At 47.6% G+C, this 20720-nt stretch overlaps 4 protein-coding genes across 4 annotated transcripts; 2 read left to right on the forward strand and 2 right to left on the reverse strand.

The window, feature by feature from the left end:
- Nucleotides 1-60: 60 nt before the first annotated feature.
- Nucleotides 61-13529, reverse strand: LOC108145603. Its single transcript, XM_041708474.1, has 9 exons — nucleotides 13016-13529; nucleotides 12312-12960; nucleotides 11983-12245; nucleotides 11779-11887; nucleotides 5491-6704; nucleotides 5040-5417; nucleotides 2869-3585; nucleotides 1976-2089; nucleotides 61-1916 (listed from the first exon to the last, which is right to left on the reverse strand). The coding sequence occupies exons 1-9, from the start codon at nucleotides 13184-13186 to the stop codon at nucleotides 351-353; spliced, it is 5181 nt and encodes a 1726-aa protein (XP_041564408.1). The 5' UTR covers nucleotides 13187-13529; the 3' UTR covers nucleotides 61-350.
- Nucleotides 2654-3853, forward strand: LOC108145965 (NADH dehydrogenase [ubiquinone] iron-sulfur protein 3, mitochondrial). The gene is made up of 3 exons (XM_017271696.2): nucleotides 2654-2815; nucleotides 2880-2954; nucleotides 3017-3853. The coding sequence occupies exons 1-3, from the start codon at nucleotides 2752-2754 to the stop codon at nucleotides 3676-3678; spliced, it is 801 nt and encodes a 266-aa protein (XP_017127185.1). The 5' UTR covers nucleotides 2654-2751; the 3' UTR covers nucleotides 3679-3853.
- Nucleotides 13530-14868: 1339 nt separating the features above from the next.
- LOC108146242 (ubiquitin carboxyl-terminal hydrolase 5) lies at nucleotides 14869-17841 on the forward strand. Its single transcript, XM_017272176.2, has 2 exons — nucleotides 14869-15514; nucleotides 15750-17841. The coding sequence occupies exons 1-2, from the start codon at nucleotides 14995-14997 to the stop codon at nucleotides 17726-17728; spliced, it is 2499 nt and encodes an 832-aa protein (XP_017127665.1). The 5' UTR covers nucleotides 14869-14994; the 3' UTR covers nucleotides 17729-17841.
- Nucleotides 17842-18405: 564 nt separating this feature from the next.
- LOC108146243 (alpha-1,3/1,6-mannosyltransferase ALG2) lies at nucleotides 18406-19864 on the reverse strand. Its single transcript, XM_017272177.2, has one exon. It carries the CDS (start codon nucleotides 19705-19707, stop codon nucleotides 18433-18435), a length of 1275 nt encoding a protein of 424 aa, XP_017127666.1. The 5' UTR covers nucleotides 19708-19864; the 3' UTR covers nucleotides 18406-18432.
- Nucleotides 19865-20720: the final 856 nt, after the last annotated feature.

A 20720-nucleotide genomic window follows, 5' to 3' on the forward strand; every position in this document is an offset into this window, starting at 1 on the left:
TTATCCTAGAATTCCTTTTAATCATAAATTTTAAGAAGATTTACCAGGTGAAACGCAATCTTTTTAGAAGATTTGGTTGTATTTATTTTAATATTTAAACAGTTATAAAGGAGTGAAATTTAATAAGAGCAGTTGCACTTAAATTAAGTTTGCGATTGGTATCTACAGATAGAGCTGAGTCCTAATGGACTGCCTCTGGTACAGCATCTCGCCCAAGAATCTTGATGATAAGAGGTGATGTACATTGATGGGACGACACACAGTTTAAACGCTAAGCTTATGGCTTCTTAATTGGTAACTTATAAATTCCAGCTCTAAATCTGTCAAACCAGCGAGTGCTTGGCCTATTTCTAGTTTGTCACATCGTCCTCGTACTCATCCGGCAGCTGCTTCTTGACCTTTCGGTTCGGTTCGGACATGCGTCGCTGGAGGTGTCGCCACAGCGTGCTCTTGGGGATCTCGAAGAGATTGGCCGCATGGTTCTGGGACATGCCCTCGTTCATGCAGGCATGCACGGCCTTGGCCAACTTGTCGCGCAGCTCATCCTTGGGCGTAGTGTCCCGCCGGCGGCAGGACACGAAGTCGGGAAGGCGTCCCTGGGCCGACAGACGCATCTTGTGCCGGTGCAGCGTGGACATGGGGATCTGCAGTTCCGTGCTGATGCTCTTCAGTGAGTCCCCGTTTTTCAAGCGCTCATAGGCCTCGATGAGGGAAGGTCTTTCCCGGTTGTTTCGCATGTAGGCGGGATTGTTGCGCACACGTCGCCACAGGACCGTCTTGGAGATGTCGAATCGATCGGCGGCCTTCTGCAGACTCAATCCCTCGAGGATCACTGCGTCCGCTGCCAGATCCAAAGCATCGTTGATATCGTCTTTCACCTCCCTCTTCAGAGCCACAAATTGCTGCAGTCTCGTTGGTTTTCCAGGTGCTCGTTTGGCGGATTTTGTATTAACAGGGCGACGATTGCGCGGAGTCGGCTTTCCTCCTCCTCCGCCCAATTTGCGGGGCTTTTCTGGCTCCAATTCCTCCTCTTCAGCCTGGTCGTCGTCGTCGTTGTCGTGCACATCGTCGTCATCCTCGTCCATTTCAGTGGCGGCTTCGATAAGTGGATCGGTGGGCGTAAACTCATCATCGATCATCTGGGTCTCTTGCTCTTCTGAATCCTCAGTGATATCGGCCTCTGGATCGTCGTCGACCAGTTCCACATCGGCTCCACTGGTGATCGTCTCATCGGCTTCCAGCTTGGTCAAACTCGCGGTCGACTGTGTTATGGTAAAGGTGCCCTTCTCTTCTGTGAGGATAAACTGATTGCCATTGGAACTGCCGTCCATGTGTTCAATGGAGTAGGTGATCTTTGGCGGCTCATAGACATCCAGGTACTCCAGGGAGCGATTGGACTGCTGGCTCTCCGCCAGGACCGAGCTGGGCACGACTGTCATCGCCGCGTGTGCTCCCTCCTCCTCCTCGTCCTCGTCCGCCTCGGCGATTTGCAGGCCGGTTAGGGACTTGGTTGACACCACATCCAACGGATTGGTTTCCCCATCTGCGCCGGCACTGGCCGAGGGATTGCACTCGAAGCTGATGGCCGACTTAATCCCGAGCAGATTAATGGCCTCCAGGAATTCGGATAGCGAGGCGGAGGGCAAACTGGTCTCGCCCATGTAGATGAAGGACAGCATGCTCTCCAACAGATCCCCACGGATGTCGGGCAGCACGATGGTGGCCTCCTGGCCACGGGGCACATCCACCAGGAGGTTGCGCATCAGTTCGCTGCACGTACTGAGCACGAAGAGATGGGCGCGCACCCGAATGCCGTCCCTCGAGGCCAGGATCACCTCGCAGCTGCCATTGTCGTTGCGCAGCGAACGCTGGATGTCCATTATCGTGGACGAGTGCCCCATCCACTTTAGGTGATTCTAGTTTGGACACCGATTGCCATTAATTCAGAAGTCTACCCAAGTCGCGTTTCACTTACCATCTTGTTGTGTTTTGATTTCCAATTGATTTCCACACAATCTTTCAATTCTCGCAATTCCAAACGCGACGCGAAGCCAGGGTTTTTTGAACAGGGTTGTCGAGAGCGACGAATGTTTTGGTATTTTTTTCACAAGCATCCAGGCAACGGAACGGTTCGGTATTTTTCAATTGAAGTTGTTGGTTTTTTATAATTTATTATTTTATTGCTAAGAAAAAATTTATTTATGATCCAGTTAGTTTTTGTTTTTTTTAGCCTTAAATTATATTTCCAGTAAAATCTTTTGAAAAAGTAGAAAGAAATTTATCTTTGATTCAGGTAAAGTATATTGTAAGTAGATTTGAATTATTTTCCTAGAAAAACATTTTAAAAAGTTAGAAAAGAAAATATAATGCTTTCCATTTCGTAATTTTTTTTTAAGGAGGAAATCTTGGCATCTTAAATTTGTCACCTTGTATGTATACCCAGTATTAACAAAAAAAGTTTGAAATATAAAACTATGCTGAATTTCTAATAGGTTTTATAATATAAATGAATATAAAATTTATATTCACTAATATTCATTCGAGCGATCGGTCGCTGAAACATTAAAGTGAATTTCTGGTATACTTACCAATTGCGGTATTTTGGAATACCGTACTTAGGGTTGCCAATTGTGATTAAACTCAGCGCCCTGTCAACTCTGGGGCTACAACAACAATATTGACATTTTAGCATTACATAAATTGTCAAAAACTGGTGCAAATTGTTGAATTTTAGATTGAACAGTTTGTAGAATGGCGGCCTTAATCAGGAATCTGGGTGCCCGGGCCGCAGTTGCCGCTCTGTCGGCCAAACATGGTGGGTTATCCTTGCGAGAGTCGTCAAGAGCTCCAAATTGATAATTTTTAAACCATTCCTTTAGTGGTGCCCGCTGCAGGATTAACTGCCCTCCGGATGAACAGCACGGCGCCCGTGGATCCCAAGAAGGCGGATAAGCGTGGGTAACTAGTGAAACCTTTAAGGAACCAACTTAATATGGGACTTTCCCTACTTATACAGCCACTATCCGGCAGCCGGATGCAGTTGCTCGCTCGCATCTCTCTGATTTTGGACGCTATGTGGCCGAGTGCCTGCCCAAGTACGTGCAAAAGGTCCAACTGACCGCTGGCGATGAGCTGGAGGTGCTCATTGCTCCCGATGGCGTGGTGCCGGTGCTGCAGTTCCTGAAGGATCACCACCAAGCACAGTTCACCAACCTGATCGATATTGCCGGCGTGGATGTCCCTTGCCGCAAGAACCGCTTTGAGGTGGTCTACAATCTCTTGTCGCTGCGTTATAACTCCAGAGTCCGCGTGAAGACCTACACCGATGAGCTTACTCCATTGGATTCGGTGTGCGAGGTGCACAAGGCGGCCAACTGGTATGAGCGTGAGATCTGGGACATGTACGGCGTGTTCTTTGCCAACCACCCCGATTTGCGTCGCATCCTGACCGATTACGGATTCGAGGGGCATCCCCAGCGACGCGACTTTCCCTTGTCCGGCTATGTGGAGCTGCGCTACGATGATGAGAAGAAACGCGTCGTCTGCGAGCCCCTGGAATTGGCCCAGGAGTTCCGGAAGTTCGACCTGTCGGCCCCGTGGGAGCAGTTCCCCAACTTCCGCAACGCAAATCCGCCCGCCGAGGTCGTTCCCACACAGCCAGCTCCGGCCAAGAAGTAATCCCCCAAGTTGGTTTGTTAAATGGTAATTAGATCAATAAAACGAGATCATTATGAGATATGATAAACAAAAAAAGGGAGAACAATGAGTTAATTACACTGAACGACAAAAAAAAGCCTAAGACTGGGCGCTAATGATACTGAATGAATTTTAGCTTAGATCAGCTTTAAATACTTAACCTTGGTTTTTGTTTTCCGAATAATTTTGCAGTTGCAAATTTATTGAAGAGGATTAGCTAACTACTTGTACTACTACTTAAAAATTGCGTTTGAAGATTATATTGAAAACAATATAGTAAAAATACAGGCACAAAGTTGATATATAATTTTGTTCCTGCTAGAGCTGTTCTAAATAGTGGTCCAATTTCTTACAGTTTGGATCGGCATGCTAGGATTGTTTTATTTAGAAATTCAAAAACGGAAATTCCCCTGAAAACGCAATGATTTTTATCAAACCAGAGGGGTCACAAGTATTTATTGGGTTTCGTATGGTTTACATAGTAGTTTACACTCAGAGTTGAACGAATCTTCCTCCCGGATGTGGCACATCCGGAAAAGCTCCTCCTGCAGGACATCCTACATTTATAAAACGTTTGCTAAAACAATTGTGTGTATGTGGGGGCCTCTTGACAATTCGTGCGCCTGCGCAGCGGTGCCCGGCGAAAAAGTACGGGTGCAAAAGGACCTGCTTAAGTTTAATCCGAACCAGATCGGATTTGGGGGAGTAGTTGTTGTACTTGGTGGAAAACCTAATCGTAATTCGAGCTTCAGAAGTCTGACACACCGCTTGGCTGCACCGTCGTCGTTAAAGTTTTTAATGTATTTGTTAATGTATTTTTGTTTGATTTTTCTTTCGTTTGTTTGGTTTTCTTTTTTTTGATTTGTACAAGAACATACACATAAATATATATATATATATATAGTACATAGGTACACGCACACACATAAACATAGTATTACATTTAGCGATTTTAAAAAAAGTTTTACACTCCGCATTCCGGCGGAGTGGTCCAAAAAGATTTTCGTTACTTTACAATGGCTGCGTGCCTTCTTTTTTTTTGTGGGGCACGGCTCAAAAAACAAATTTTCGGCGCCCCAATGGCGCCCTCTTCTCCTCCGACAGTCCATGTGCCTGGTAATCCCGTCCAGCTGCACAGTGGGACTGGGACGACAAATGAAAATTTCGGTGCAGGCTATAAAGTGCGGGAATTTCCGCACTTTTTGTCCTGCTGACAAAAAAACAAATTCGACAGACGGCCTTTTGGTACAGAAACCCGTAAAGCAGGAGGAGATCATCCTCTTGGCGGCCGTCCTGCCACAAATACAAATTAATGCGGGCTTGGCCAAGACAGCTCCAGATTATATCGATTCCGTCTTGGTGTAGGGACGAGCTCCTCCTCCACTGTGGCTGCTGTTTCCCGCAGAGGCGACATACGGCGATGCCTTGCCACTGCTACCGCTTCCCGAACCCGATCCCGTCGTGCTGCTGCTGTTCACCTGATTCTCTCCAGCAGCCGAGGAGGCCTCGTTGTTGAGCCGCTCGTGGTACTCCTGGAAGCAGGGCACAATGCACAAATTCGTCTGGCACTCCGGGCAATGGTACTTCGTTTTGCGGCGCAAAATGCGGCCATGCCCATCGATGGTGTTCCAGCAGAAGTTGCAGCCCAGGGCCGGACCCGGCCGAATTACCGGGCAGTGACTAGAACGTGGATTATCCAGGGTGATGATCTCCCGTTGGGTCTGAGAAAACGTTTGATCAAAACACGATACTTAAGTGGGTTTCCAGATTAAGAGGAGAATAAAGCCAACTCACCTGTGGTGAAGACACCGATCGCTGCAGTTCCTCGTTCTTGACGCGCAGCGTGGGCAAATGCTCGAACGAACTGCTCATGGTGGTGGCCTGTCCGGGATGCAGATGGGTGTGGGTGCCACCGATGGAGCCCGAGGAGGCGGCCTTGGCATTTCGCAGCCTCGATCCGCCGTTGGCCGCCTCTGCCTGAATTTTTCCTGCCCGCTCCACCACCTGCTGCGATCTGCCGGGTGAATGCGGTGACCTCCGCTCGTGGGCCACATCCGATGAGCCCACGGAGAATGTGGGCGACAAGGGATGCCGACTGGCGGTGTTCTGCAGCTGGATTCCCGAAATGGGTGAGGTAACCACGGACACGGCAGCCGACACAGTCGATGAGGAGCCCGGACTGGCGTTCGTGGGCGTGGCGGCCGTTTCACTGGAAACCACCGGCTGACAGGTCACCACACGCGTGGGCACCAGGTACTGCGAGGAGCCGGCCGGCGGCGGTGATCCCGAGGCGTAGATGGACTCGGGCAGCGAGATGTGGTGCGGATGGTGGAGCGGAGCCGGACTGACGTAGCTGGCACTACTTGTCCCCGACAGCGGATGCGAGTATTGCCGATGCAGTGGGGCAAAGGGATTGCTGCCTGTGGCTGCCATTCCCGAGCCAGATCCACCCGCCATGTGGAGGGCAGACTGACGGGGCAGGAGCGGATCCGAGTGCTGCTTGATGAGATACGGAGTGCTGGACGGCACGCTGAGCAGGTGCGGCGTGGAGGGGCCCAAGCTGGGCGCCGGTTCGGAGGCATGCCGCTCAATCCTCGGCGGCACGGTCAGCAGGTGATGGTGACCATGATGACCATGGACCGTCGGCTGGTGATGCAGATGATGCGATGCGCCCGTGGTGGAATAGTCCCTGGCCGTGACACTACTCGCCGCCCCTGCAGCATTGAACGGATCGAAGTCGAGCGTGGTGGCAGCCGTGTCCGGCGAAATCTGATTCGTGGAGGAGATGCTGTCGCTGTCCCGCTTCACCCTCGGCTGGCGGGTCAACACCCGGTTGCGCTTCGTGCCCATCACCACCGGCGAACTGGGCGTGCCATCCGGATCGCAGTCGACGGAGCCAACGCCTCCGATGCTGAAGGAGCGCTCGAAGCTCCCACTTCCACCGCTACTGCTGCTGGCGGCCGCCAGAGGAGGATGTGGCGGATGGGGCGCATGTGCCGGACTGGGCTCTGCAAGGTAAGAGGATAAGATTATATCATTAGAGTCTTCTTTTCCCGTTTAAAAATATCCAAAATGTACTATATCTTTTTTGAAAGGGCACCCGATGGTCTAGAGCCCATAAATGTAAGACATTTTTGGGATTTATTTATAAGTAGTAGAACAAACTTATAAAATATACAAAACATTTTTTTTGTTTGTGAAAACATTTTAAATTATTTTAAAATTTGCAATTAAGCTGAACATATTGAAAATTTATAACTTTCTATTTATCGGAAACGTAAAATCAAAATATATTATTTATCAGTAAATCAGAACTAAAAAAGGTTGGAAACCTTCATAAGTTTTTGAAAATGAAACAGAGATGTTATCAATATAAAAAAATGGTCGATTGAAATCGGATTTATCTAAAATACAGTCAAAACATTATACGAATTTAAGAAAATTATTTCAAACTCGATTTTTACCACCGGATTCCCTTTAACCAGTTCTCTATTTATAAATGTAATTAACCTTTGGGTATTATAAAGTTGTGACTCAAATCTTTAAAGCCTCAAGTTAAAATATGACTCTTTTGAATATTTCTATTGAAATCAGAGAGTCATTCCAGTATATCCTATCCACAACCTCATATTTAAGTAGAGGTGATTATGAAAATGAACAGTCTGAGAGTATACGTTGTAGTTTTGAAAGTTTATTCGTTTCTTGCACATCGACTACAGTCTAGAATGTTCGTTCCATATCGATCTCGATCCCGATCACGATCACGATCTCGATATTCGTGTGGGGCTCGCATTCGCATTACTTGGTATGGTACATGCAACTTATAATACAATCGGTTCACTTATGCACTTGCGCTGATTTAAATAATTTATATATATATTTAACACACATAACTAGCGTAGTTATTGGTACTTTGCAATTGTAGGAAACAGAGTTAGTAATATTTGCTTATTGTTTCTGCTATTTTCGCGTTGTTTTATCCGTGTTCTGTTGGGTTCTGTTCTGTTCTGGATTGGTTGTTTCTGTGACCTGGGATCGTGGGGATCCACCATGATACATACTGCATATCATGGCATTTCTGTGTGGGCGAGTGTAATAAAAGTCCATTATCAAAGTTACGTTACTCTATGACTTCTAACAAATCACGCTTAGTTCTTAGTATGCCTTGACACAATATAAAAAGTTCTCTATTAGTTACATTATGTATATGAATCGTATTAAAAACACACTATTCGTAATCGTTATTCATAACCGGAATCGCGAAATATGTCTTTTCCGTTTCCGTTTGTGTTTTGGTTTTTATTTGCCTTTTAGCTGCAGTCTCCGTTTAGGATTTTGGGTGGTTACGAGTTATCTTTAAGTTTCGTTTGTTTGCGTATCTGTATCTTCACTTGTAATCATTACCGATCATTACCGCCTCAATATGTACATACCTATGTACAAAGAAATCGTCAAGAACCAAAAGTGCCAATATAAATAAGAGTCCCCGTAGTGAATACCCCCTTTAGATATGTTGTTGTCGCATTTGGAAACGTGTAAACGTAAAAACCTCGGAAATAAATGAAAAAATCTGTTGGATGCATTCACAAATATAAATATATATACATGTATATTGATTGGTACATATCTTATCATACATATCCGGTTCTCTTACTTGCTCCTCTGTTGATCTGTTAGTCTATTGCAGATATAGATCGCTCTATATCCCTCTGTTCATGACATTTATTCGGTTTGAAGTTGAAGGGAGTTGTTCGCTAACGATTACGCTTATGCTTCAAATAGTGTGGATTCTTCGCCGCTCACACTATGTTCACATGGATAGGAAGCTAAATATAATGCGGGAGTACCTCTACATACTGATATTTACTAGTGTAACACAAGTGCAGAATTGAAATCTCATTCGAAACGAGGAAGAAAACCTATTTCTGATGCGCCAGAGCCAGAGCAAACCCCACGAAAATGTGGGATCGGGAAATTTGTTTCCAGAAATGTGCCAATAAATCTCATTTTGTCCTTAACATTTATCATTATACGATTACAGATAAAATTTTTGGTTTCGTCCATTGCTTGTGTTCGCATTACAAAAAAGTGGAATATGGAACGGATGATTCCGCAGAGTTTGTTCGGCTGCTGGCACACACAGCACCACTTTTTTTCTTTTTTTAGCTGCAGTTGGTTGCTTTACAAATCATTTGATGTTCGCGATTAACACTAATAAAATTGTATAATTTATGTACAATTACAATTATTCTTTTACACGTAATATAGCTAATATATATATAAATATATATATATATGTATATATATCTCGAAGATCTGTACTACCGATTTACTTAGTTAACAATCGTAAAAATGTAGGGTTCAAAACTTTAAGCTTAAGGAATTCCTAATTAGGTTCTAAGAAATTATTACAAGTGCGGCCGGCTCGCCTCGTCTTCTCTATCATTCTATCATTCTAACTGATCCGATTCGATCCTCTCCAGCTTTGCGATCCTCTCCTGCTCTGCTTAGCTCAGCTCAGCGCAGGAATCCATTCCGTCATGCATCCATCTATCCTATTGCCACTCTTCCGTAAAAGCGGTCCGCTGCTATATACACTAGATTGGTGCCGTTTTGCTCTAATACCTGTATCGATCGATTTGGTGGACCCACTTGGACCTACGACTTGTCCAAGTACTGCAGGCCCGTCACCGGCGGTGCAGCAGCCACCGTCACAAAGTTATTGATGAGGAAACTGTGGGCCATGCCCATGGGAACGGAGACGGGCATGGGCATGGCTGATATGCTCAGGGATTGGGATTGCGATTGCGCTTGCGACTCCGCTGGCTCCACGGCTCCACTGGCGGCCATCACGGCGGCTGCCTGCAGCAGAGTGGCCGTCCCCCCCGCCTGGCTCGAAATCGTATTCTATATCGAGTTGAAGTTAATACTCTGTAGATTCATGGCGGTGGTGGGATTGACATTGATGGTACCAGTTCCTGCGCCCGTTCCCGCGCCCGCTCCTCCGCCGGTGGCTTCAATGTAACGCTGCCGCGTCATCGAGTGCACATTGCCGGGCGAGTCCATGTAGCGCGGATCGAACAGGCTCATCACGCCAATGGCTGGGTGGGAGTTTCCGCCGCCGGGCAGGCTGCCAGCTCCACTCCCCAAGCCCGCATGATGCGGAGTGCACATCAGCGAGGGCGTTGGCGTCTCCGCTTGGGGAGGAATCTGCATGCTCAACGTCTCGTTGGTGTTGTCATCACCCTGATTCGTTGAGGGCGTGGGCGAGGGCGACAGATTCGGCTCCTGCTTGACCACGCGCGCCTTTATGCTGGGCCTGGACACCGGGTAGCCCCGCTTCTTGTACTCCAGCCAGAGAGTTCTGTTATTGACGCCATACAGTCGTGCCGCCTTGCAGAAACCAATGCCGCCCGTGCGCACTGCCTCCAGAGCGCGTATAAAGTTCTCATCTCCCTGCGGATTTACCGATCGCTTGCGTTTCACCACCTGATTGGCTGGCCCAGTAGCTCCTCCATTGCCCGCACTGCCAGCATTTCCTGCTCCTCCTGCGCCGACGGCACTGGCTCCGCCCGTATGCGCGGGCGATTGAGTGGGCGTCGGACCCTGACTGTAGACTGATTGCACCATGTTCGATTCGCTGGGCGATAGGTTTTGGGCCGCCGTCGCGTAGCTGCCGACTAGGTTGTTCACGGTGATGATCTGCGATGAGTAGGCCTGTCCCGAGGCGGAGGCCTGCTCCTGCTGCTGTTGCTGCTGCTGCTGCTGCTGTTGGTAGTGTAGCTGCTGCAGGTGTTGTTGCTGCTGGGTGACGGCCTGTTGCTGGGCCTCGTGCTGCTGCCGCTGATCGCTATTGACGGTGCTATTTGCACCACTGCTCTGGCTGCCAGTGCCGCCACCACCACTGCCACCACCGCCATTGCCCAGCAAGTTGGACTGGCAGGCGGGCAGGGAGAAGCGCGGATAGTTCGAATCGACAACTGTCCATTGCAGACCTGGGAAGGGGAGAGAGAGAGAGAGAGACAGCGTATGAAAGATTGGTTCTGGTACTGGTACTGGTACTGGTACTAGGGTTTATTTCGATCGAAATCTCTCCTAGCTCTAATGGTTTAGGATCAGATCTGGTCTGGTATCTGGTATCTGGTATGGTCTTCGTCGTGGTCTAAGTTCGGTTCTTGTTCTGTTTCCGAGACGGTTTATAGTTCATAGATAGTTACAAATAGAGGTAGGTAGTAGAGGAAAGATTGCTAAGGCTAAATCATTATCATCGGAGGAAACCGCTGTTTCAAAATTCCCACAAAACAAAAATCAAAATCAAAATCAAAAACGCAAGTAAATGAACAATCGAAAAAGAAATTCGGAAGTTTTGGTTTTAGTTTTTGTTTTTCTTGGACTCTGTGCTAGCTCTCTCCCATTCCCAAGTTCAGGCAGGATTCGGTTTTTTTGTTTTGGAATACAATACACAATAAATAGTTAAACATAGAAAATTTCGGCATTTTACAAATATTTCGTTGCACTTAGTCGGTAGCTAAAAATCGGTAATGGATAAATCGGTATGCTAGATCTCATTTATTTAGCTTTAGCATTCATTTCTCCAAGCGCTGTGTACTGAAATTGTTTTGAAGTGGCGCTCCGTTCGTGTGTGAGTTATGCGGATGAAATGTGATCGTGAATCGAGAGTACACAGTCGTTGAGAATTGAGAATGATCTGATTACAGTGTTTTTTTTCGGTTCATTAAACCCCCACAAAGTTGACAGTCCTCTAAGTCGTTTAAAAATACTTTAATTTTGGTCATGACAATGATCTCTTTTTTAATTTCAGATTTACTAAACTTATTATTCACTATGATTTATAGACCCCCTCGTTTGTCTATCAAGTTCTGCAACATTTTGACTAGAAATTATAGGAAAGTTATCTGTTTGTATTTTCTTTTTTTTAAATAATCATAGCAAATGAAATTATGAAACAATAGAACAAAGAAAAAAAGAATCCATCCTGGCGAATGAGTTCCCTATCCGATGAGCAATGAGTTTTGATGGAACAGTGTGTGCTGGCTTTTGAGTTCTACTGGCGAGACTTACCCGAGTGCGAGGACTGGGAGTTGGGCGCATCGTGCTCGGATGGTGTGGTTCCGCCAGAGATGTCCAGGGGCATCGTCTGATTCACGCCGCCAATGTCCACTTCGGGCTTCTGCACGTTGTTGGCACCGAGAAAAAGAGGGGAAACAATTAGTTGAGCTGTTCAGGCGGACAAGGGTACGAGGTTAACGTGACCAATTTCATTACAATTTGCATGTGTAAGTGTCCGTGTCCGTCGTCCAGATCCGAATCCTGCGGCTGCTGCTCGAGCTCGGCGCTGGCCGACTCCTTGAGCAGCTTGGCCGCGTGCAGCGAGTGACCGGCCAGGCTGCCGCCCGCGCCAAACGACATTTGGCTCATCTGGGCGAGACTTAGACCGGCATTCCCGGCGCCACTGCCCGCATCCAATGAGCTATTGTGCTGCTCCTCCACATTGTTGCGTTCGCCAGAGCCTGGAAGGGATTTAAAGACTAGTTAGTTTGAATATCAGCTATTGTAGAGTGCTCGCGACGATGCTTTACCCAACTCCAACTCACCGTTATTCGAGGATTTGCGCAATCTTTTGCGCCTGGTGGCCGGCGAAGTGCCGGCGCTCAGGGGCGAAGGCGTGCGTCGCATCTGGTGGTGATGCGTCTGCCCCGCTTGTCCCTGTCCGCCCTGCTGCTGCTGATGGTGGTGGTGATGGTGTTGCTGCTGCTGCGCCTGTTGCTGCTGCTGCGCCTGTTGTTGCTGCGCCTGCTGCAGCGCCGCCTGCTGCTGTTGCTGGTGGTGATGATGCTGCGCCTGTTGCTGGGCCTGTTGCTGTTGCTGCTGCTGCTGCTGGAACTGCTGTGCCTCGCTGCTGCTCCACAGGGAATCGCCCACGCTGCTGCCACTGCCGGCGCCTAAGCTGCCAGTCGAAGTGCCCGCTCCAGTGCCCACACCCGAACCGCCGCCACCCACCAATTCGTTGCCATCAGTGGAGGACTTGCTGTCCGACTTGGTCAGATTGGCCGGATCCGTGGGCATCTCCGCCAGGCCCTTGATCTTGAGCATCTCGGCCGTTTTGAGGATGTGCGGCAGCTGCTCCTGCGACACATTGACCTCGCCATAGTACATAAAGTCCACCATGGTCTTGAGGTCATCGTACTGCACATCCTTCAGGATGACGATGGGATGTTGGCACGGATTTGTGGTAAACAGGGCCTGTAAAGAAGTTTTCGGCTTAGTTTGAATTGGCGGGGCAGATCTCAATCCTTACCTGAAAGTACGAACTGCAAGCGGAGAGCACTATTTTGTGGGCCTGCAGCTGGCGACCCTCGGCGGCCAGGGTGACGTCCACCAGGGTGCCATTGTGCAGCAGCGAGGAGCAGACCGAGATGAAGTTCGGTTGGTGGTTGTTCCAACGCAGGCAGAACTGCTGCACGGACATGGTGATGGCTCGTCCGTGTCCCGGATTTAGTCCTCAATCTCCGGAGGTGCCACCTCCTCCTCCTCCCGCTCCACTCCTCCTCCTCTTCCTCTTCTGCGTTTTGCAGCCAATTAATCCGCACTGATAACACTCTTTTTATCGCCTCCCGCCGCTCTATTGATTTTTATTAATTTTCCCTGCTTTCCGGTGTTTTTTGTGCTTTGTTTTTGCCTCTGCCTTTTGAATTAATTAAAATTTATGAGCAGTTTGTAGATACAGATGTGTGTGTGTGTGCGAGGGGGGTCGGGGCTTCGGTTCTCGGGGGCGGGAGTTACGACTACTAGGCCGCACGCATTGCTAGTCACTGCAAAAAAGGGGTACAATAAAAATCGAGGTTTAAATAAATCAAAAATTATCGATGGGTTACACAAATTGCTCAAAAACAAATTCCGCGCTCTCTCTCTCTCTCTATCTTTCTGTATCACAGCTGCGCGCTCTCTCTCCCGCTTACAAAAAAACCACAAACAACAACAAGGGATTGCGTATGTGTGTAATTATACAGTCGCGAAAATGACACACACACTCATAACGCTGACCAAAGTTTTATTTTTGATAAAACCGAGAACGTAACGAAATCGAATAGCTTTTTGTATAGTTGTAGCGCCGTAGACCTTGAATTTTCTTTGATTCTTATGACGTAATTATATATGCGCGCTCTCTCTGTCTATTATATTCGTAGCTCACCCACACAGCCGAAAAACCGACGACGTACTAATCGCTTCTTCTTCGTTTATTCATCGTATCGATATTTTCAGTGGCATTTATTTATGTGTGCCTGTCGCGTTTTATTTTTACATATAATAGGCATACCACTGATACACAATCTATCGCCAGCACCACATGTTTTTCACTTGCATTTCCCTTGGTTATTTTTTGTTTCTTTATTTTTATAAACTTTGCCTTTTTGTTGTATTTTTTCTTTTTTGCCTTTCTTTCCAAAAACAAAATGGCGCGCAACAAATTTATGCGATTGGCAAAACAACACCGAAAACTGGTCGCACGGTTTGGATTTTAATGTCCTTAGGTGCCCGATCGATAGCGCCAGTCTATTTACGGCTTTTTACACTTTAATTATGCAGATTTCCCATAAAAAATAGCATTTGAAAATTCTTACGTTTTACTTCTTTATGCGAAAGATTTTTGTGATTATACGGCAACTCTGCTTAAAACGAGTTGGCAGGTCTAAAGATAGTGTGACCGCATGGGGTGTAAGAAAACATACCAAAATACCATTCAATTATTATTAACTGATTTTAATTTTAAGAATTGATTAAATGGCGGGAGAAACAGATTTTTTTTCAAACTGCTCTAAATATCAAATTATGTAGTTTAATTTGCTGTATTACAAACAGAGTTGCCAGAGTTTAAGCTAAACGGAACTAGTTTGGTTCCCTTGGTGACTCGCGAATTTGTTGTTGTTTTTACCTAGAGATGTCAGTCTTGAACAAAGAACCGATAGTTGGCAACGGCCAAATTTAACGATTTGTGCTCGTTGTGTGGTGAAACAAGAAAGTTTACTATTCAAATCGTTTAAAAAGTAGGTAATAATGTGTAAAAACTAATTAAAGATAATAAGGAAGAAGTAAAAACACAATAAATTGGATGTCCGAGTAGTCGATAGTTGCCATTTTCGTGCTTGCCGGTATCGATGCATTTACATTTGTTCCTCTCTAAGCAGCAGCTGCAAAAAATATCAAAAATCAACTATTTCACATTCGGTTCGTCTAGTTTATGCGTAAAAAGCTGCCCACAGAATTCCACATAGCATCATGGAGGAACTACGCAAGCATTTATCCAAGGTGAACGTGCCCTGCGGATCGGGGGCAGGTAGTCCTCCGATTTACAAGGACGAGTGCGTCTATTCCTACGACAATCCCGAGACGCCCACCGGTTTGTACGTGTGCCTGCATAGCTTTTTGGGATTCGGCGAGGCCTATGTGCGGGAATATGCCGAAAAGACCGGTAACCAGGTCTTCCTCCACATCCAGCGCGTAAAGACGCCCAAGGAGGGCGTCGATGGTGAGGCGGAGTGCGATCCGGAAGCGGATGCGGCGGGACCGGAGCGGAAGATCACCCGCTTGGCCATTGGCGTGGAAGGTGGCTACAACGAATCGGACATGGCCAAAAAGTTCGAAATCAAGGACACGTACAGCATCGTGGTGGCTCCTCATCTGGACAAGAAGCTGCCGTATCCCGATCCCGAGCTGCCCATGCGCATCACCCAGGCGGTGGAGGCCATCTTGGCCGCGGATTCGGCCATCGCCAAGCTGGAGAAGGCCACGCTGATGGGTGAGTTTAAGGGGACTTCACAGAAAGAACAGAAGTAATACATAAAGCTGCTCAGTACTAAAAACTATTAAAACGTGTATTCGTTTAAAGAAAAATAATGATTTTTGGAAATGTTACAGTTCAAATTAGTTATAAACAATTTGCTTTTTAATATGTATAGTACCTGTACAACTATTAAACCTATACCTCATGTGTAATATCCATAATATTGTTAATTTCCCTCTTCTTTTTAAAGGCACTTGGGATGGCGAGGTGCGTCAGGCCTCGAAATACGCGGAGAACCTGCAGCAACTGGACAACGGCAAGAAGATTCCACCGGCCGGCTGGCAGTGCGAGAAGTGCGACCTGACCAACAACCTCTGGCTGAACCTGACCGACGGCTCCATCATGTGCGGACGCAAGTTCTTTGACGGAAGCGGTGGCAACGACCATGCCGTGGAGCACTACAGGGTGACAGGCTATCCGCTGGCAGTCAAGCTGGGCACCATCACGGCCGATGGCAAGTCGGATGTGTTCTCCTACCCGGAGGACGACATGGTACTCGATCCCCACCTGGAGAGGCACCTTGCCCACTTCGGCATCAACATGGCGGCCATGAAGAAGAGCGAGAAGTCCATGGTGGAGCTGGAGTTGGACATTAACCAGCGCATTGGCGAATGGTCGGCGCTGACCGAGAGCGAGAGTGAACTGTTGCCGCTGGCCGGTCCTGGATACACGGGAATGCGCAACCTAGGCAACTCCTGCTACATCAACAGTGTGATGCAGGTGCTCTTCGTCATCCCAGATTTCCAGCAGCGATTTGCGGGCACTGGAGCTGAGCGCTACTTCAGCGAGTTTCCCAGCGATCCCGCCAACGACTTTAACATTCAAATGGCCAAACTGGGCACTGGTCTGCAGTCCGGAAAGTACAGCAGCATTGCGGAAAACACTCTGGACACTGATCACTCCACCGGCATTTCGCCGGCCATGTTCAAGAACATTGTGGGCAAGAATCATCCGGATTTCAGTACCAAACAACAGCAGGATGCCAACGATTTCTATCTGCATTTGCTCACCCTGCTGGACAGGAATTCGCGCAATCAAAGCAATCCCGCAGATGCTTTGAAGTTTCTGCTGGAGGATCGTGTTGAGTGTTTGGCCAGCAGGAAGGTCAAATACAAGACACGCGAGGAGTACAGCTTCCGGTTGCCCATTCCGCTGGACAAGGCCACCAATCTGGACGAGGTGAAGGAGTTCCAGGAGCGGGAAAAGACGGCACGCGAGACGGGACAACGTCTGGTGGACAGGGACATTGTGAGGCACAAGGTGCCACTGCAGGCCTGCCTGGAAAGCTTCTTTGGCCCGGAGCTGATCGAGCAGTTCTACTCCACGGCCATTGAGGGCAAGACGAATGCCAGGAAGATCACGCGACTGGCCACAATGCCCGATTGTCTGATGATTCACCTGGGAAAGTTTACGCTGGGCGATGACTGGGTGCCCAAGAAGCTGGATGTCTCTGTTGACATGCCGGATGAACTGGATCTGAGCACCTGGCGTTCGGCCGGTGGCTTGCAGGCCGGCGAGGAGGCTCTTCCTGAGGCGGCCGCGGAGCAGGTGAAGTTTGCCTTCGACGAGGCGGTCATGTCCGAGCTGCTCACCATGGGTTTCCCGCCGGAGGCCTGCAAGCGGGCCTGCTTCCACACAAAGAACAGTGGCCTAGAGGCCGCCTCCAACTGGCTTATGGAGCACATTGCCGACGAGGACATCTCGGAGCCATTTGTGGTGCCCAACAACCCGAGCATTGGAGACTGTGCGGCCAACCAGTTTGTGGCCAATCCGGAGAGCCTGGCCATGCTGATGAGCATGGGATTTGATGAGCGCCAGGCAGTGGCCGCCTTGAAAGCCACCGATGGCAATGTGGAGCGCGCCACCGACTGGATCTTCTCGCATGCCGATTCCATTGGCCTGGAGGAAGTCACCGCCCCTGCCTCGGATCCCTCCGCTGCTGCAGCGGCTTCTTCGGCGCCAAACAAGGACAACTATCGCGATGGCAACGGCAAGTACCGACTGGCGGCCTTCATCTCGCACATGGGCACCTCCGCCCAGGTGGGACACTACGTCTGCCACATCCGCAAGAAGGGCGAGTGGGTGATCTTCAACGACAGCAAGGTGGCCAAGTCGCAGCATCCGCCCAAGGACCTCGGCTACCTGTATTTGTACATGCGCGACCAGTAGCCAGCCCAGACCCGATCTCAGTTCAATCCGCAGTAGCCCAGTCCCGCACCCTAATATTATGCGCCCTGAAGAATGGAATTTAAGAATAAACTAACATATACAGTGCTACACTAGACTTTGGAGGTTTTAAGAAACGGTCAGAATATGCTATAGGAGATATTTTAAAAGATCTTTGGATATGAAGTGTTTTCGAATTCTTTAAAATATATTTTTAAAGATCTTTGTACACAAATTCTAGATACTGACTACTATTTCGAAAAAAACGATAGTAATGAAACTGGAAATTGAAATTATAATTGACAGAAATTTATTTTTTTTAACAGCAGAAGCTCTGACGTGGCATCAATACCATTTGTGATTTGTAAAGATTTTATAAAATTTAATTAATTTTATAGGAATTGACTCATTCTTTGGAATCCATGTGCAAAAATAACGTCCAGTGATGAAATTGTTATTGAGAAAAGATCTGACGTGGCATTGATACCATTTGTGAGTACATTTTATATAGTTATTATCGATTATTAACGTTTTTAAAGACTAATGCCTTTGTATAAAACATAATTCTAGAGATTATCGAATAATAGGTCAATAGATGATTCACGTTTTCTAAGAAATAGATACTCAAACGATGACTAACTATAAAATGTAGCTAAAAATAGTTACGAAGAACGAAATGATTAGGTTTGCCGTTTTAAACTGGAATTTTATTCAGTTTTCTTAGCACTAGACTGCTTTGGAATGGGAACCAGCTCCTGGACAATGCCATTCAGACGATCGGCAAAGGCTTGGAAGGAGAACTTCTGCTGCACCCGCTTGTGGCCCTGATCGCCCATCTTCAGGCGCAGTGGTTCGTCCCGGAAAAGCTGGTACATCGCTCCACCGAAGCTCTTCTTCTGTTTCTCGCACAGGAAACCGGTTGAGTTGTTGACCACCGTTTCCGTGGGTCCACCGCTGTTCAAGGCCACCACTGGCTTGGAGCAGTACATGCCCTCCAGCGGCACAATGCCAAAGTGCTCGTTTTCGGGCGTGTACAGTAGACAGTGGGCGCCAAAGAGCAGGCGACATTTCTCCTCATCTGTGGGCGATCTTAGTAGAACTACATGATCCTGCAGCTTCAGCTCCTCGGTAAGCTGCTCCAGCTCCGCAAAATGCTCGACATTCTCAATGCAGCGGGTGTCATATCCTCCGGCGATTATCAAACAACAACGTTTAAACTCCATGGAGGGCAGCATGTCGCCCAGGAGGCGCAGGGAATGCAAAGCCAGGGCGTGGTTCTTCTTTCGCTCATACCGATTGATGTCCAGATAGATGAAGGCATTGCGTGGAACCCTGCCATGGATGGGCTCATCCAGCAAAGCAGAACGCTGATCCAGTTTCTTCTGCATCTGATCAAAGTACTGGGTGTGCAGCGAGGGATACAGGACATCAGGGATCGTCTTGAGCCTCCGGAAAGTGTCCTGAAAGACGCGCAGCGTAAACTTGGAGTTCACCAGCACCTTGTCGGCCAGTCCAATGGTGTGCTCCTCCAGCCAATTGATGGGCAGTCGGTACAGGCGCTTCAGCAGACCTTCCCGTGAGCTGAGCAGCTGATCCGGAAAGTGGCAGTAGAAGAGGACGCGTGGACGATGACGGGCCAGCCGGAGAACCGGAATGCAGACGGAGATCAGGTCGCAGACCACCACATCCACCTGCTCCCGCTGCGGCATGAAGAAGCTGGCATAGATCGCCGCATACAACATGCGCAAATAGGCGCAGATGGCATAGAATCTTCCGAAGAGCCGGCGTGGCAGCCAGTCGCCCACAATCTGAACCGGAAAGCTGCCATCCGCCGTCTCCTTGAAGCAGTGCGTACTGTCGTGGTGATTGGTCAGGAAGCTGACCTGGTGACCACGTTCTTTCAGCGCCAAGGCGGCGTCCACCACCAGGCGCTCAGCTCCTCCGATACCCAAATCCGGGTGAAGGAACAGGACGCGAACCATGACTTTGCAGTACGGGAATTTGGAAACTAGAAATAGGAACTGGGAGTGTATCCTTTCGGTGACACAGGGGTCAGAATTTTTGCATTCTCTTAAAGCTTTTGTTTTTATGAACTTTTAAATGTTTATTCTTCAGCTGACGAGGTGAAAGTGTGACCGTTGGTGGATGCGTGTTCTAAAAGGGTTCTAAAAATAATACCAAATAAACCGCAATATCTTTAAAAATTATAAACCGTTTTTGTAATGTACTTGTGTTAAGGAATCATAATTAATTGCCATTTCTGTTTGTCATAAATTACAAGTGAATTCCAACCAATATACCTTTATATCTTTTGGAATTCGTTTTTAAGTATCATGTTTTGTTTATAATAAACCATAAACCGTACACAACAACAATTTAACAGATGTTTTAAACTTAAATTAAATTAATTTGTAATGAAATTTTAAGGGTTCTGTAATATAAACTAATGATTCATTTTCTTATATTTTAGAGAACTTCTTTCGCAATTTGTTGCCCGCAAGCATTATTTGCTTGTATATAATTACTCTTTGAAGCATGTTAAGCTAGCAAAGCAAGTTGATTTAGGGTCCTTAACGTTATGGGTACCATTTTAAAGTTTAAAAATTCATTTGCGTTGATATGATTTTTAGTACACATAATCGAGCACTACAGCAACTCTAGAACCCTCAAACTGCGTGGCAACCCTAGAAGTGCAGCGCACAGCTGGCAACCCTAGAACACATGTTGACATCGCTTTTGGCGTTTTTTAGCCACAAATCGTAATCGTGTTTGCAACGAACGCATTAAATTTTCGTGGAACCTCTAACTTAAATCCAAAATCCCAGCCAGAATTTGTATTCGGGAAGTGCAGCGTAGATCCAAGTGCTCCGGCCACATGAAGACCAACATTTCAATTAACCCATAGGCATGCGAGCCGCCTAAAAAACGCCGCCCCATCCGCCTCCGTTGTTGTTGTTGGTGCTGTCCAGACGTCTCTCTACTTTACCACCAAAAA

The sequence above is a fragment of the Drosophila elegans genome, unplaced genomic scaffold (genome assembly GCF_018152505.1).
Source record: "Drosophila elegans isolate 14027-0461.03 unplaced genomic scaffold, ASM1815250v1 contig_208, whole genome shotgun sequence".
Taxonomy (NCBI): Eukaryota; Metazoa; Arthropoda; class Insecta; order Diptera; family Drosophilidae; genus Drosophila; species Drosophila elegans.

What these genes read in the sequence shown, in the direction of transcription:
- LOC108145603 (XM_041708474.1), bottom strand. Translation starts at nt 13,186, where the DNA reads ATGTCCGTGCAGCAGTTCTGCCTGCGTTGGAACAACCACCAACCGAAC. An exon ending in GCGCAAATCCTCGAATAACG is followed by an intron (nt 12,246 to 12,311) that starts GTGAGTTGGAGT and finishes CAAACTAACTAG; the next exon opens with TCTTTAAATCCCTTCCAGGC. An exon ending in GACACTTACACATGCAAATT is followed by an intron (nt 11,888 to 11,982) that starts GTAATGAAATTG and finishes AACAACGTGCAG; the next exon opens with AAGCCCGAAGTGGACATTGG.
- LOC108146242 (XM_017272176.2), top strand. Translation starts at nt 14,995, where the DNA reads ATGGAGGAACTACGCAAGCATTTATCCAAGGTGAACGTGCCCTGCGGA. An exon ending in GGAGAAGGCCACGCTGATGG is followed by an intron (nt 15,515 to 15,749) that starts GTGAGTTTAAGG and finishes TTCTTTTTAAAG; the next exon opens with GCACTTGGGATGGCGAGGTG.
- LOC108145965 (XM_017271696.2), top strand. Translation starts at nt 2,752, where the DNA reads ATGGCGGCCTTAATCAGGAATCTGGGTGCCCGGGCCGCAGTTGCCGCT. An exon ending in CGCTCTGTCGGCCAAACATG is followed by an intron (nt 2,816 to 2,879) that starts GTGGGTTATCCT and finishes CCATTCCTTTAG; the next exon opens with TGGTGCCCGCTGCAGGATTA. An exon ending in TCCCAAGAAGGCGGATAAGC is followed by an intron (nt 2,955 to 3,016) that starts GTGGGTAACTAG and finishes CTACTTATACAG; the next exon opens with CCACTATCCGGCAGCCGGAT.
- LOC108146243 (XM_017272177.2), bottom strand. Translation starts at nt 19,707, where the DNA reads ATGGTTCGCGTCCTGTTCCTTCACCCGGATTTGGGTATCGGAGGAGCT.